The 15,255-nt window shown below is 38.0% G+C and overlaps 2 protein-coding genes across 3 annotated transcripts; one reads left to right on the top strand and one right to left on the bottom strand.

The window, feature by feature from the left end:
- The first annotated feature begins 7,602 nt into the window (after positions 1–7,602).
- LOC139195301 (replication protein A 70 kDa DNA-binding subunit B-like) lies at positions 7,603–12,069 on the top strand. 2 transcript variants are annotated; one of them, XM_070820605.1, is made up of 11 exons: positions 7,604–7,918; positions 8,250–8,407; positions 8,812–9,085; positions 9,187–9,283; positions 9,389–9,513; positions 9,929–10,010; positions 10,135–10,267; positions 10,389–10,546; positions 11,010–11,423; positions 11,510–11,633; positions 11,737–12,069. In XM_070820605.1, exons 2-10 carry the CDS (start codon positions 8,255–8,257, stop codon positions 11,631–11,633), a joined length of 1,560 nt encoding a protein of 519 aa, XP_070676706.1. In that variant the 5' UTR covers positions 7,604–7,918; positions 8,250–8,254; the 3' UTR covers positions 11,737–12,069. The 2 variants fall into 2 exon arrangements, with proteins under 2 accessions (XP_070676707.1, XP_070676706.1); XM_070820606.1 differs by lacking the exons at positions 9,187–9,283; positions 9,389–9,513 and having other exon boundaries at positions 7,603–7,920.
- An 890-nt stretch (positions 12,070–12,959) lies between these two features.
- On the bottom strand, positions 12,960–13,973 carry LOC139195045 (uncharacterized). Its single transcript, XM_070820225.1, has 2 exons — positions 13,896–13,973; positions 12,960–13,814 (listed from the first exon to the last, which is right to left on the bottom strand). Exons 1-2 carry the CDS (start codon positions 13,971–13,973, stop codon positions 13,098–13,100), a joined length of 795 nt encoding a protein of 264 aa, XP_070676326.1. The 3' UTR covers positions 12,960–13,097.
- Between the last annotated feature and the right edge of the window lie 1,282 nt (positions 13,974–15,255).

Genomic DNA, 15,255 nt, shown 5'->3' with positions numbered 1-15,255 from the left:
ATATACTATGAATGAGTTAGAATGATCTAAGGTATGAAAGTAATGTCCTAAACTAACTTAGGACACAATGAGTAATATGCAACATATGTAAACGTGAGTTATTTTGTAAAAAGGGTATGTATAGATTATGTGAATATTTGGTGTCCTTTATTAGGAAGCATGTCTTTTGTGTCCTTTCTTGTTTCCTTGTAGTACAAGGACTTTGTATGTATATATCTTTGATTATGTAATACAATGAAAATTAAGCCATAAAAGTTCTATTTGGCATTCGAGCTTGGTTTGCCGTAACCGTAACTGTAAAAAATATTTTTTCCGCTGCTACTGCTATGATCTTTCTGCAGGAGACATACTTGGTCTAGCTGTGTATCGTGAAGAGGTTGCAGAGGCTGTTCTTGGTTCCTGCCGTACTACTACGTGGTGTCCTTGAGTCAAGATGGCGACTGCTGAAGAAAACCCGAGACTGAAGTTGGAGGGTGGTGCGCAAGGTCCAACCAACAACTCAGTTTTAAGTCCAGTAGTTATTCATAATAATGCTTCAGCCGTACCTAATACCGTGACACTTAATGGATCAAACTGCCTGCTTTGGTCCAAGGTCTTGGAGATGCATATAGTTGGACGTGGTAAAAAAAGGTTCGTGACTGGAAGCATCAAGTAACCTAGTGAAGGTAGTGCCGAATATGAAACATAGGAGACAGGGAATGCAATCGTGAAGGGGTGGCTGATCAACTCTATGGATCCTACTATCATGGGTTTTTTCATCCACCTTCGCACGACAAAAGAAGTATGGGAAGAGATTGCTCGCACATATTATGATGGGTCTGATATTTCATAGATTTATGAGTTAAAGGTGAAATCGTTCCGACTTCGTCATGATGGATGTCTTATTGGTGTATACTATGTTGATCTCAAATTTGTTTAGCAAGAGTTGGATCAACGCCGGCCAATCAAGATGGAATGTGTTATTTATTTAAACACTTCAAGAAGAAATCCAATTGGACTGTGTGTATGCCTTCCTGGCAGGTTTGGATGATATATTTGATAATGGACGTAGTGATATTTTACAAACTCAACCCTTTTCATTTGTCGATGAGGTGTTTTCTATTGTTAGGCGTGAAGCACAATGGCATGCCATGTACCATGATGGGTAGGAGTACCGTGAGCAACCAAGGAGGGGCGTCATCTGTGACCATGGTGTCTCAACCACCTACAGTTTCCCGTCCACCATTCTCCTCCAATTCATCTTTGAATTATTGTCCCTTTACCTGAGAAAACAAAGATGATTTGAAGTATAAATTATGTGGTGAAACCTATCATACTGAAGATACATGTTTTTCGAAGCATGGGGTACCTGAGTGGTTTCTGGAGTTGAAGAAATGCTTGCGTGCTTAGGAGTGAGTAAATAATAGAACCAATGGAGGTTGTGCCTCCCTTGCTGTTGCCACACCACCCACCAAGGAAGCGGGGCCTAATTCTACGGATCTAAGTCAAATGTTGTTCACTTGTACTGATTCTAGTGACTCGTCATCCAACACAGGTACTATAGGGCATGTTCTTTTAGCTTCAGACACTGAGCATCATACAGGTTTGATTCTGGACTCTGGTGCAACCAATCATTATGACATATGATAAGAATTTATTCCAATGCATGACAACATCTCATCGAAAATGTGTAGTAACTGCTAATGGTTCCACTGCCTCAGTTCTTGGAGCAGGAACTGTGTATCTCACCCCTACCTTGTCTCTACACCATTGCTTACTTGTTCCCTCTTTATTACATCTACTCTATATATCGCAGGTTATTGAACAACTTGATTGTGTTGTACTAATGTATCTGTCCTTTTGTCTACTTCAAGATATTCAAACCAAGGAGATAATTGGGCGTGACACTAAGAGAGAGGGGTTGTACTAAGTGGATGACGTTGTTCCTGGCAAAGCTAATTCTATTCAAGCGTCTCGTGCTAGTGATTTACAAAAAGTATGGTTATTGCATCGTCGGTTAGGTCATGCATCTTTTAGATATTTAAGTCGTATGTTGCCCAGTTTATTTCACGAAATAAAAGAATCAAACTTACATTGTGAAGTATGTATTCTTGCTAAAAGCCATCATGCTTCGTTTCTTCCTAGTATGAATAAAAATATCTTTACCGTTTGATCCTGTGTACTCTGATGTTTGAGGTCATCTCCAGTTGTTACTTCTTCTAAAATTAAATGGTTTGTTGAGTTCGTGGATGATTGCACTCGTATGACTTGATTATATGTGTTAAAAAATAAAAGTGATGTTATGGTGTTCCGTTCTTTCTCTCAGATGATTAAAACACAATACTTTTCTATTGTTAAAGTTTTTCACTCTAACAATGGAGGTGAATATATTAATTTGGAGTTATTTGAGTTTCTTTGTGATCAAAGAATTTCACACCCCACAACAAAATGGGGCTACTGAGAGAAAGAATCGTCACCTTTTAGAAATTGGCCGTGCCTTACTCCTTGGTGCGGCCATGCCTAAATTTTTTTGGCCTAAAGTAGTCACTTATGTTGTGTATGAGATTAACCGTATGCCGTCCTATGTTGTTGGGTTTCAAACACCTTTACAAGTTCTTACTCAACATGCTCCAGTGATGTCTACTAACACCCTTACCCCTCAAGTATTTGGGTGTGTTACTTATGTTCATATTTAGAGCATTCATCGTAGTAAGCTTGATCCGTGTGCTCTTCGATGTGTATTTGTTAGTTATGCATCTCACCTAAAAAGGTATATGAGCTTTCATCCTGAAACTCGGCACATATATGTGACAATGGATGTTACTTTTTTCGAATCTGAATATTTCTATGGTCCGTCCCTTCCGACATTAGATCATTAGGGGAGAACACTATTGGTGACCTTGGTTGGTTGGACATGAGAGGAGGTGTGATTCTCGAACCAAGTGTTTAAGGGGGAGAGGAACGAGAAAACCCAATTGCTGCCACCGAGAACCTTGCAGCAGGCATTCAGCCTGCAACTACAGAGAATAACATTGCAAGGCTTCTGCCAACTCCTGTCGAGAACAGGGCAAATACTCGACCAACTCCTGCTGCGAATAGTATTAATCTTCGACTAGTCCTTGCCGAGAATATCGATGACCAGCAGCCATCTGCTGTTGGACCAAGTAATGCCCAACCATGGCAGAGTCTTGCCAAGCTTATTAGTACATTGCCCCCTCTCTTAAGCTCCACAGTGCCGTCTAATACATCTCCTTTAAGTATACCTGAGGTAAGTATAGTAGATGATTATGCAACTAATCTAAATAATGTTTTAAGTACATATAAGTTGCCACTAAGGCAAAATTGAGGTGTGCTTCCTGACAGGTTTTCTTCGGAAGGAAAAGTAAAGTACCCCATAACCAACTATGTATCATGTCAGAATTTGGTAGAACTTGACTTCCACTTGGTAGAACTTGACTTCCACTTGGTAAAACTTGACTTCCACTTCCCATTTGTTGATAGGGGTTAACCATATGGGGGTTCCCTTGGTATGTCCTTGCTTTAGTAGAGGCGTGGTTGTAAGCCTATGCCTTCACCTCAGAGTAAGTCTTCCAAGTGTTGGCATTGATCATGTACTTGAAGAAACAATAACGTAGGCCTGCCGTGAAGGCCTTGAGGGCGGTCTTATCATCTGCCTCAGCGCAGCGAGAATACTCATGGCTGAAGCGACCGGCATACTCTCGTAGTGACTCGTCCGGCTTCTGGCGAATAGTATACAAGTCATTTGCAGAATGCAAGTGATCGATCTGGAAGATGTGTTGAGAGACAAACAGTTTCCTCAATTCCTCAAATGAGTCTACTGTCTCAGGTGGAAGACGGCAATACCAGTTTAGAGCTCCGCCAGAGAAGGTGGAGGGGAAAAAAAGACATCGCTCTTCGTCGGTGTGCATCCGATATGCCATGGTGGACTCAAACAGGTTAAGATGTTCAATTGGGTCCTCTATTCCAGTATAGAGTTGTAAACCAAGCTTTTGTTTTGTCTTCGCTTGAAGGGGGTGTCGAGGATCCTTCTTGTGAGAGGGCCAGGCCTGGGTTAGTTTCAGTCAGGTATCTCAGCCTGACGTTCAGCCTTCAACTTGTTTACTTCCTCAAAGAGTTGTAGGACAAGGGGGTCATGAGTGGAGTTATGTACCACTGAAAATTTTTTTCGTAAGTTTCCATCGTCTTTTGGAAGTAGGAAAGTTTGAGTATAGGCGTGTGGTTTTTTCTTGGACTTGCTCTACTGACTTTTAGAGTGAGTCTGTCAAAATACCTCAGAGTCCCCGGTACCTTCATGTTCCTTCCCTAGATTGGCAGCTGGCCTCGGTCGTGGGAGGGGACCGAGTCTTTCAGAAACCCTTGGGTCATTAATCTTAGAGCATATGTGGAGGGGATTCTCTGGAAGTTGCTTTAGGAAGTCTCGGCAGTCACGATAAACAACTTTCGATCCTTCCAACCCTTCTGTAAGGAGGGGTCTTCCTCCATTTCTTCTACTTCGGGTCGAAGCATCTGGGTTAAGAGAAGTCTCATGTTGATCAATGTTTTGATGATTAGCTCGCTCCTCATCAGGGATACCTATGTCAAAGGGAGGTGACCCTCCGTGTTGGGGGGCACCCAGATGATGGTTGATGTCCACAGGGGCAACGAGCTCGCGTGTTTGAGTACGCCTAGTTTTGTGGAATGTCTCAAAGAGCTTCTCATACTGTTCCTGGAGGACCTCATTCTTCATTGCTATCTTGTTGTTCTGAGCTTCTAGCTCATCGAATTTAGCTTGAAGAGCAACCCTCTTTCCTTCATTGCTTCGCATTAGGTGCAAGAGGGGTGTCATTCTGTGTGATGTGGCTTCCTTCGCTCTTCATGTTGGAAAGGGATGCCTGGTCAAAAGAGAGTGTACGAATGGTGGAAACCAGCTTGGCAAAGCTGAAGAGAGTGGGAATAAGTGTCGTTCCCACAGACGGCGCCAAATCTTGATGCACAAAATCAGCAAGGACTTTGGTACAACAGAAAGTGTCAAGTTTGTGACCTTCGCTAGATTGCTCCGGTCGCTAGTGTGGATAAGTATGCAAATGGGTAGAGACAGGGAAGCAAACACAAGATGTATGTGGTTCATCCAGATTGGCTACATCCACGGAGTAGAGGAGTTCTCATTAATTATGAATGGTTTACACAAGTACATAGGTTCAAGCTCTCCTTTAGTGAGTACTAGTGAATGATTTAGTACAAATGACATTAGGAAATATTGTGAGAGAATCTCTATTTATAGAAGAGAGTTTCTAGTTTCATTATGACATTGACAAATGTCGTGTTGTGATTGGCTTCTAATGTCGACACGTGTCGCGCTATGATTGGCTTCTGATGTCGACATGTGTCGCGCTGTGATTGGCCTCCTGGTTGGAGGGAAACTCTTCTGGGTCCTTGACGGTATAATGTTGACTGGTGCTCAGTAGTTTCGGGATTGGTCAAGTGTGGTACAAACATAGGTAAATGTGGAACATGAGGCAAACCCCAGACAGAGCAAAACCACAAAGGCTGCCGGTGAAAACTTTTGATATGTCATTGCCCTACTATTCATGCTTCTCTTCCTCTTCGGTTATGAATGAAAGACCAATCCCTGCTATATGATATTTATATAAGGACTAGATGATGTTTTCTTAAGAAATTATTTAGAATCCGATTTTTTTCATAGATGTTTCCGAGAGCTGCAGATTATTTAGAATCCAATCCGTTCCACCTTTTTGTTTTGGTTCACGCCTATAGTTTGTATTGATTTTGTATCCATATATAGTTGATTATAATTGTATAATTTGTAACATAAATCACTCAGTAATGAAGGAAAATCATTCTTTACACATTGGAACTACTTGAAACGTATAAATGTTGGTCGATTCTTGTTAGCTTTTCTGCCAAGTCATTTGTATCTGGTTTCTATTCATGTAGAGCAAATAAGATAGTGTTATGTATTCCTATTTGAATACAAAAGGAGTATTCTGGCCATCTGATAAAGTTATAAAATAGTATATTATACTATGTGAAATAAATATATGTTCCAAGTTTGTAACATAGACTAAATATGACAGAGACCAAAATAAATAGAATACAATATTTACTAGGTTAAACGAGAGTACCTACGGCCGTCCTTGCAGCATAAATAGTTCATTTCATCATTTAAAACAATAGGAGTACATCCATTTAGTATTGCGGTATAGTGATATTCCTCTTCACTTGTAACTGAGAGGTCTTAGATTCGATTTTCGCCAAAGACGAATTTGAACCACATTATTGCTAGCTCATTGTGAGGCTAAGACCCCCCCTAATATAGATAATATCATTTGTTCAAAAAAAAAAAAAACAATAGGAGTACAAAGTATAGTGTATATACTCTCCCTATTTTTCTTTCATCTCTAGGTTCAGGCGTAGCTCTCTTGCTCTCACGTAGAGAAACTCATTTGTAATTGGTGTGTATAAATCGTTATAACATGTCATCTATTATTACGGTCTAGTTTTCACTTGTAAGTAAAAGATGTTAAGTTCGAATCATGTAGATGTCAAGTTTAAAAATATTTTATTTCTCCACCCTATTGCAAATTTATTGTTGTATATACATATATGGACACACCAAGTGGTAATATTGTGCTGAGAAATAAAGACCACTGTGTGCACATATGTAGAGTAATAATACTTACTCTGCTTTGCAACTTTCACAGCCTTCATCTTTCAGTGTTTGGGCTTCCACGTATAACACTTTTCGTTAGATGTCTACATATCTCATTGCAATTTTGTCATGAGAAACCCAATTAATTGACAAAATAGAAGTATTGCAATTTTTTCCTATTCATGCTTCTCCTTTTTGGCTTATGAATGAAAGGCTAGTTGAAACATAAAATCGAGCACGTTGTGAACACAAATTATATATTCTAAAACTCAGTTGAATACGGCACTGTTCAGAAATAGTAAAAATGCGGAAATGCCCCTCTGTTTTTGCTCTGTTTCTCTTGCTGTTTCCACATCTGTACAGTCGAATGACTGTTTTACCCATTCACTCCACGCGTCCATCACCCAGTCAACCTCGATTTGGGCTGTGTCTTCTGGAATTTTCTGTTTGTTTCCTAATTTTGCGTGTTGTGTTTTGTAGAAAAGATGTTGGATGCATGTTTTGGTTGGTTTCGGTCAGAAGTGGCATAAAAAAAAAGTGAGATATATTGGCCAGGACAGAAAAGAAGTGATAGGTCATGATGTGACAACTGTTCATAAACAGTAGCCTTCCTCCTTTTTTTAATTTTTTTGGCACAACTAACAATAAAAATTTATATCTTCTTAATTTTTTAAACCTATATATATCTGTTGGGAAAACAAAAAAAATATTAAAAAATTGTGATTAAAACAGGGCCAGTTTGTGGCACAACTAACAATAAAAATTTATACTTTCTTTATTTTTTCAACCCAGGTATAGCAGGTGAGAAGACAGAAAAAAATATTAAAAAATGTGATGCACAATGAATTTAACGGGCCTCTCTCATACCACGTGTTGGTCATCGTGAGATTTGCTTCTCACCCTATACCCACCCTGCTTTTTGTTTCGTTTCCCATACCCATTTCTGCTTTTATATTGTTTTCCGATACAGTGGAAGGACGAGATTGTCCCATCCACGTGTTGATGATCGTCGATTGGTTCTTTTGGCTTCTCTGTTTATCTTTTCTTTTCGTCTTTTATTTCCTGTTTGGTCTTCTCTGTCTCTCTCAAACCTTTTTTTCTTTCACTTTCCATTTTCTGCTTTCCCTTTGGTCTTCTCTGTACCTCGCAAACCTTTTTTTCTTTCACTCTCCGTTTTCTGCTTTCGTTGTTGAGGAATCTGTGTTTTGTCGCTGGCCGCCGTCGCCTCAAGTTGTTCTGAAAATTTAGCTTCCTGAAAGATATAAAACGGTGTGAGTTTTTTCAAATTTTTACTTTTTCTGCTGTTATGGGTTTTTTGTGACGGATTGAATAAGACAGAGTTTGGTTTATGTGCAGTCTTAGTGTCTGCAATTTTGTTGTTGCCATTTCTTTTTTGTGGTCGTTAGCTTTGTGATTTCATTGTTGTAGCTATTGCTATTAGTAATGGTGGCCGAGTTGTTCGTTTCTTAGTGTTAAAGTCTCCATGTCTTCCTTTCAGACCATGGGTGAATAAATTGTGGATCGTTTATAGGTTTTGTCATTTTTTTCTTTTTGTAGTTTTGTGTGAGTTTATGATTTGTCGTTGAATCCCTTTTGATAGGCTAAATGGAAAGCGTGCGCCCAACTCCTGTTAATCAATTAAGAGGATACACAAAGGAGGACAAAATCAGAATTCGAATATGCAGGATTTGGAAATCGACGATTCCAGGAACTGTTCAAAAGTACACAAACCTGCACTGTATATTGGTTGACGAAATGGTGAGAAATAACTGTTTAATTATTTTACCCAAAACTCGAATCAACAACTATTAACTCACTGGATAATGTTTATGCTGGCATGGTTTTTTACATGTTAGAAGGTTAGAGTTAGATATGTTATGATCAGCAAAATGTGTGCATCCCCTATGTTTTCCTCAATTTTTGCCTTTCTTTCCTTATATTTGCCATGTGGTGTTTTCTGTTGTAAACTTTTATGTGTTGATGGAATTTTTTTTTAGATTTTGTTTGAAATAATTTAATTGCGTTCATTCGTTGTATTTACTCATGGTAACAATTTGATTCATCTCATATTGTATGTGTTGTCAAGTGTATAATTTGTGTTTTCATTTATTTCTTAATTGATTTTTTGACTTTTTTTTCCTCTTTTTTAATACGATGTGAAGCAACATGCAGTTGAGGCCTCTACATTCGATGTTGATTATGATGTCATGGCTTCAAAAATTGAAGCTGGTGCATGCTATGAAATCACAGAATTTCGAACTATTAAAATTAGGGGACATTACAGGGTGGTGCCGCATGAAACTCAGGTTTTGTTCACCTCGAAGACAGCTTTCCGAAAATTAACAAGTGTGTTTCCACCCATCCCTCGCCATCGATTTTTCCTGCAAGACTATAACAAGCTGTACCCTCGCTTAAACAAAGTTGACATCCTCACAGGTACTGTTAATGTCTATTTGCATATGCGTGGCTTAAAGTGTGTGTTTACTTCCTAAAATGGAGTTTAATAATGTGCCTGTGTTTCTTTTTTAAATGATAAGATGTCATTGGTCGTATAAGCAGTCTGCAGCAGCTGGAACCTAAACAGATTAATCAAAGGGTTGTGTACAAGTGTGATGTGGTTATCCAAAATATTAGGTTATTTTTCACTTCTTATCCCTATTCTTACAGAGTGTTTTCAATATTTCTTGCTTTGTTGGTATAAAAAGGTCAAAAATTTATTTGTCGTTTCTTTATCTGCAGAAAAGAGGAACTAACAGTAACGTTGTGGGCAGACGTTGCTGAAGCTTTTTCTTCTTTGTCAGCAGAGGAATTTTCTTTGCCAATCATTGTTGTTTTCACAAGTTTGAAAGTCAAGATCTACATCGGTATTCCGTTTTGTTAAAAACTTATTTTTACTCTGTTTATTTTGGCATGTGCACATGTTGTTTCGTTCACATTATTTTGATCTTTTGTCATCCTAAACTTTTGTTATCTTTCTTTCATCCAATTTCCCATTATATGTTTCCTTCCTTCTTGGCCAGTTAATTTACAAATGTCTCAATCTATCACTGGTTGGTCACTGTTATTAGTCGTTTTCTTACTTTATTTCTGTTTTTATTCAGTTCTGTGTGCTAGATTGATTTAAACATGTTTAGTTTTTCATTAATAGTTATAAAGTAATTCATATTCTGTTATGAGCCAATTGTTTCGTCTCTTTTGTATTGTCTTTTGTTTTTTAACCGTAATGTCATTAATATTGTTCATTAATCTTTTTTTCTGTGGTGTGGTTGCAACACACAGAAAAAATTTATTTGAGCAGTACTGCTTCGTCTCTGTTTTTTATTGACCCAGACATCCCCGAACTGAATACGTATAAGTCAGTGTGAGTATATTTTCCGTTTTTAAAACTAAATAACACTATTTTTTTTGTCTAAGTACGAAACATTTGCTGTCTTTATTTTTTTGTTTATGATTGTTAAACTAATAAAATGTTTTGAATCCTACAGGTTTTCTGATTGTAAAGAAGCTCTGGAAATACTTCCCCCCTCTGCAATCCAAGGAAACGAAGCTCAGATTTTGCAAAGTGCTAAAAAGGTTACAATTGATGAATTGGCTTTTTTGGATCCAGATTTGCATAAGGTATAAAACATACTTTTATTTTTGTCTTTTCTTAAAATCTTACCATTGGATTTTAACCTTTTTAATGAAACTAAATTATTTTCTTCTCACTCTTACGACTATGTGACAAAACATATCACAGGACGATACATTTGTGTGTAGAGCATCTATCAAGCGTTTTGACACACGGTTCAACTGGTGGTACAGTGCTTGCCCAAACTGTGTCAAACAGATGCAAAAGGATCCAACCACTGGGCAGTTTATTTGTCAAAAACATCCAAACCAAATTCCAATGCCATGGTATTTGGAGCAACACTAACAAAAAATTTACTCTTTCTTCATACCGTGTTGTTTGTTCTCATTAACCAATTGAAACAAATAAATACAGATAGGGTTATTCACACTGCAAAATTTACAATTTTGGTGTAATAATTTATGCGATCACACTTAATTTTTTTTATTTAATTCCAGATCATGAAAGCATTTTTATAATAGATATACGTGGTTGCCAAACATGGTGTTCTTTAAAAAAAGAAAAAAATTTGTTTTTTTTTTCAACTTGAGTTGTACAAACCTAAATCTTATTATTGTTTTCCTGTTCTGACAAAAATATTTCTTTCTTTGTTTCCTTTTTTTTTTTTTTTTTTTTTGGTCTTCCCATATTTGGTCACACATGATAACCATATGATTATGTAACATTACTCCACATTTGTGAAAACCTACGATTCTCAAAAATCTCATTAGCTTGAGTTTCTAAATGTAGGTACAAGGTCAATCTCATTCTTGAAGATGAAACAAATGAATTGAATGCTTTGATAATCGGTAAATTTGGTGAAAAGTTTTTTGGGATGCCTTGCAAAGACTTGGTATTAAATCAAAGACTGGTGGAACAACAACAGTTGCCAGATGAATTTCTCAGGCTTATTGGACAGAAAAAAAATTTTCACTTGCGATTTAGCAACAGGAGGAATGCTTTTAATTCAAATGATGTCCTCATTCATAACGTAACTGAGGATACAGCTATGCAGCCAGCAACTCCACAACCTTTATCAAGAGAAATCACAATCTCTTCCACCACTGTTTCATCTTTGACTTCAATGGTTGAACCCACCGAACAATCATTTAAACGAAAAAGGGAATCAATTAGGCGAGCTCTTTTCACCAGCGGTGAACAAAGGTTTGTCCCATAGCTACCTTTGTAAGTATAAATTTCAAATTTGTCTGTAGTTATGTTGTTTAACATTAATTCCTCATTTAAAACAGTGGAGTAGACCAAATTTCAGACACGGATCCAAGAGAGTTCGATGAAGTCCCCATCAAATTGCTCAAGAAGAAGGCATCCCCAACTGCTGGAAAAGCGGATGGTACCACTCCAAAAAATACCTAGGTCGTTATATTTTAACCTTCGTTTTTTATTTTTTTGCTAAAAAATTTTTACAACACGGATTTAACTGCCATCTAACTCTTAATATCATTTTTTTTCTCCCTAGGTTGGTTTCTTGAAAGGGAACAATACACCAACAGAAGTTGGCCTCCACCGCTAAAAAATGATGATGGTTTTTTGTTAACATGTATGAAACAATATCTATGTTATATCCCTGTTATGTAAATATGTTTCTGATATGAACTTCATAACATTTTTTGCCTGTACATAAACCAGCATTTCCCCATTTTTTGTATCCCAATGCTGGTTATGGTTGAAAAGTAGTTCCAGGTACTAAGATCCAACATATGCTAGGAATATTTTTTGTGCATGTAAACAACCAACTGGTAACCTTTTTTTATCTACATTGTACAAAATAAAGATTTCGTTTGTAAGCCTATTGGAACCTGTGTTTTCAATGGTGTTTATATTTTATGATGTTATTTTTACATCTTCTGGTCATGCTGCCAACTATTCTTTGAGTTGAGACCTACAATCTTTTTCGATTGGCATACAACCGAACTTCTGGTAAGCCTTTTTATCTCCGTGTGGCCCATTTATTTATTTATTCTTCTTCTTATTTCAGTGTTCGATTTATAGATAAACTTTATGTTTAAATTTTCTTTTTTGACTGCACATTTTGTCTCCACAATCAGATGCTACATGTCACTGTCTCACCTCATTCTTCTTCGCTTTTAGCAACTGCCAGCATTCCAATTTCCTCTTTTGTTCAAGGTATATAATCTATTTAAACATTTAGTTTTTAATATATTAACCATTTTGCAATATCTATATTATGTTAGTTTTCTTACTGCCTACCTTTTTCTTCCTATTTTTTTCATTTTCCATCCATTTCTATTTGACTTTTATACAACCCATAATCCTCAGTTTCTAATCTTTCATTGCATATATTTGATTACCCAATGTATATCTAACCGGTTTAATCTTTAAATTGTTTAATGTTAACTCCAACATTTTATTTTCATTCTGTAATCGTTTTGATTTTACTTTTGGCTTCCAATCTGCATTCATTCACATTAAGTTTTTGTAATAACTTTGTCTCAACCACTTTCTTGAAAGGTTCCCTTTGGAGACATTAAATGCTAATTTTTCTCAAGTGGATGCATTAGGAACAGACTTAATTACTGTTGAAACATATAAAACCTTTAACCATACCATAAGTATCATGTTAGACAATAAATGTTTATAAAGATTGAAATCACATAATCTTTCATATAGTTTTCAATCCCGCAGCAACGCGCGGGTACAAATCCTAGTAAAAGCTAAAAACCAATACTTGAAGATATCAAACAAAAGCTTACAAATCAAGCAACCAAAATCCCACCAATAACAGAGTTGCATAATCTTAAAAATTAAATAAAAACCATAAACTCAATTAAAAAGCTAATTAATTGCTGCCCACAAATCTTAAATCTCAAAGGGTCCATAGGGATCAAGCTGTTTGCAAAGTCCCAAATAAGTGAGATACAAGACTCGATCTTTAGCGCCGGTCCTGTGATTCTTTGTGTGCTTACAAAAATACTTCAACTCAGAAAGCTTGCAGCACCCAAGCATTTGCCCCAGCAACAAAAACAACCAATTGATCGAACGCTTCTTCGAAATCACTGGCTTCATACAGTTGTTCTGATCACAAAACTTGCAATTGGGTAAGGTGGGATTCATCCAATCAGCTAGTGCCCTGTCATGCATGTCGCATTTGTGTTTCGATACGTAGCCCGCAATTTCCATGAATTTTTGGCGCAAATCGTACTGGATTTCGTAGCTTTGGTTGCATTTCTTGCACTGCATGAGGCCGTTGATCGTGTTCATGCCATTGGAGAGGAGATAATCGAGGTTGTGGACCATGGCACGTTTCGTTGTGGCCCAAGGGAATGGAGCTGGAATGTCTTCTGTCTTGCCTTGCTTGAGGGTTTGGACAGGGGATCTTCTGGCACGGGTAGGGCGGGATGGGCCGGAGGTTTCGTGGTGGGAGGCGGGAGGAGGGTTGTGTGGGAGATGTGAGAGATGATATTGGATAAGTGGCGGCGGTGGCGCTTGTGGGACGGCTTGTGCAAAGAGAGACAAGGGTTGTGATGGTGTTGTTACCAAGAGAGGAGGCTGGTGGAAGTTTGTAAGTGGAGGAGGCTAGTGGGGGTTTGTAGGCGTTGGTGGATTGTGGCCCGTTGAGAGTGAAAGTTTTAGGAAATCATCGTGTTCTTCATCAACTTTAGGGGGTTTTGTGGGGGTTTTCTCTGAGGATTTCAGTGTTTCTTTCGCAGCTGTTTTTGTCGGGGTTTTTGCCATGGCGGTTTATTCTACAATTTTTGGTGGAGACAAAGAAGGAGTGTGGCAAAGAAACGTGGAGAGAATGCAAGGCGGAGGAAAATTGAGGAAGACGAGAAGAAGGAAAACAAGTATTTTTTTTTTTTTTTTAAGAAAACCTCTTCTCAAGAAATATTACAGACTCAAAGATAGTAGGAAGTAGTGCTGAATGGTTTAGGAATAAAAATATTTCAAATTTTGAGAAGAGATAATTGTGTAAGATATTGTTGTAGAAATCTAGATTCTAACAACTTTGGATTAGTGAAACTCGGATTTGGGAACTAAGATGAGATTAGTTACTAAAAAATCGAGTTTTGCAAAATACTAAATTTATAGATAATTACTGTGGTACATATTTGTCTCATCACTTTTTGTACACATTTGTTTCAGGTTTTTCTTTATTTGCATTTTAACGTATAACATATAAAAAGGTACTCATACCATGTAAAAATTGCAACTGTCATTAATATGATGGTAGTGTAAGGGTTTAGGGTTTTCTTGTGAAAAGGGTTACGGTTGCACGACGGTGCAGGGTGTGCTAGGGTTTCATAGGGGTTTAGCGTGGGAAAGAGTGGTGATGCTCATAGTTTTCTATGATGTTTCGACTGATAGTAGTGGTATCGTGTGGGGACTTACGGTTGTGTGGCGGTGCTGGAGTCACGTATCACGTAGGCAGTTCGAGATTGGTGTGTTGTTGTAGGATTCATGGTGGGATATTGCTGGAGGGATCCACTGATACTAGGGAGCAATGGAGAGGGGAGCGAGACAGAATATGGAGTTGTTGGCAAGAAAGTTTGGGTCCAATTTATCATTGTTAGAGAAGGAGAGGGGTGGAATCAAAATTGAGAAGAAGGATACTGAGGGTGCCTTGCTGGGCTTCCATCACAGTATGGTGACGGAGGTGTTGTCGACTAAGGCTGTCAATGAGAATGGTTTTATTGATCAATTTACTAGTCTATGGGGAGGGAATGAGGGAGTCTCGATTAGGGCCTTGGGTGGGGCTCTGTTTATGGCTCGCTTTGTTGGACGTCTGGATATGAGCAGGGTTCTAGAGGCGGACAAACCATGGTTATTTCAAGATGACTTGGTATTGGTTGTAGATGGTGCTCACCATGCTAGGTGAGCGAAGCTTCTTGTCCTTGCTACAATGTGGGTGCAACTACATAATGTGCCTCTTTTACAATGGAGGCTGTAACATTTGCAATTGGTGGTTTGATTGGTACAGTTATCAAGGCGGGCAAAGATGATGGTCGAGACTACATTG

The sequence above is a fragment of the Malus domestica genome, chromosome 04 (assembly GCF_042453785.1).
Source record: "Malus domestica chromosome 04, GDT2T_hap1".
Classification (NCBI taxonomy): domain Eukaryota; kingdom Viridiplantae; phylum Streptophyta; class Magnoliopsida; order Rosales; family Rosaceae; genus Malus; species Malus domestica.
The sequence above is the reverse complement of the archived record's forward strand: the minus strand, read 5'-3'. Positions and strand labels throughout refer to the sequence as shown.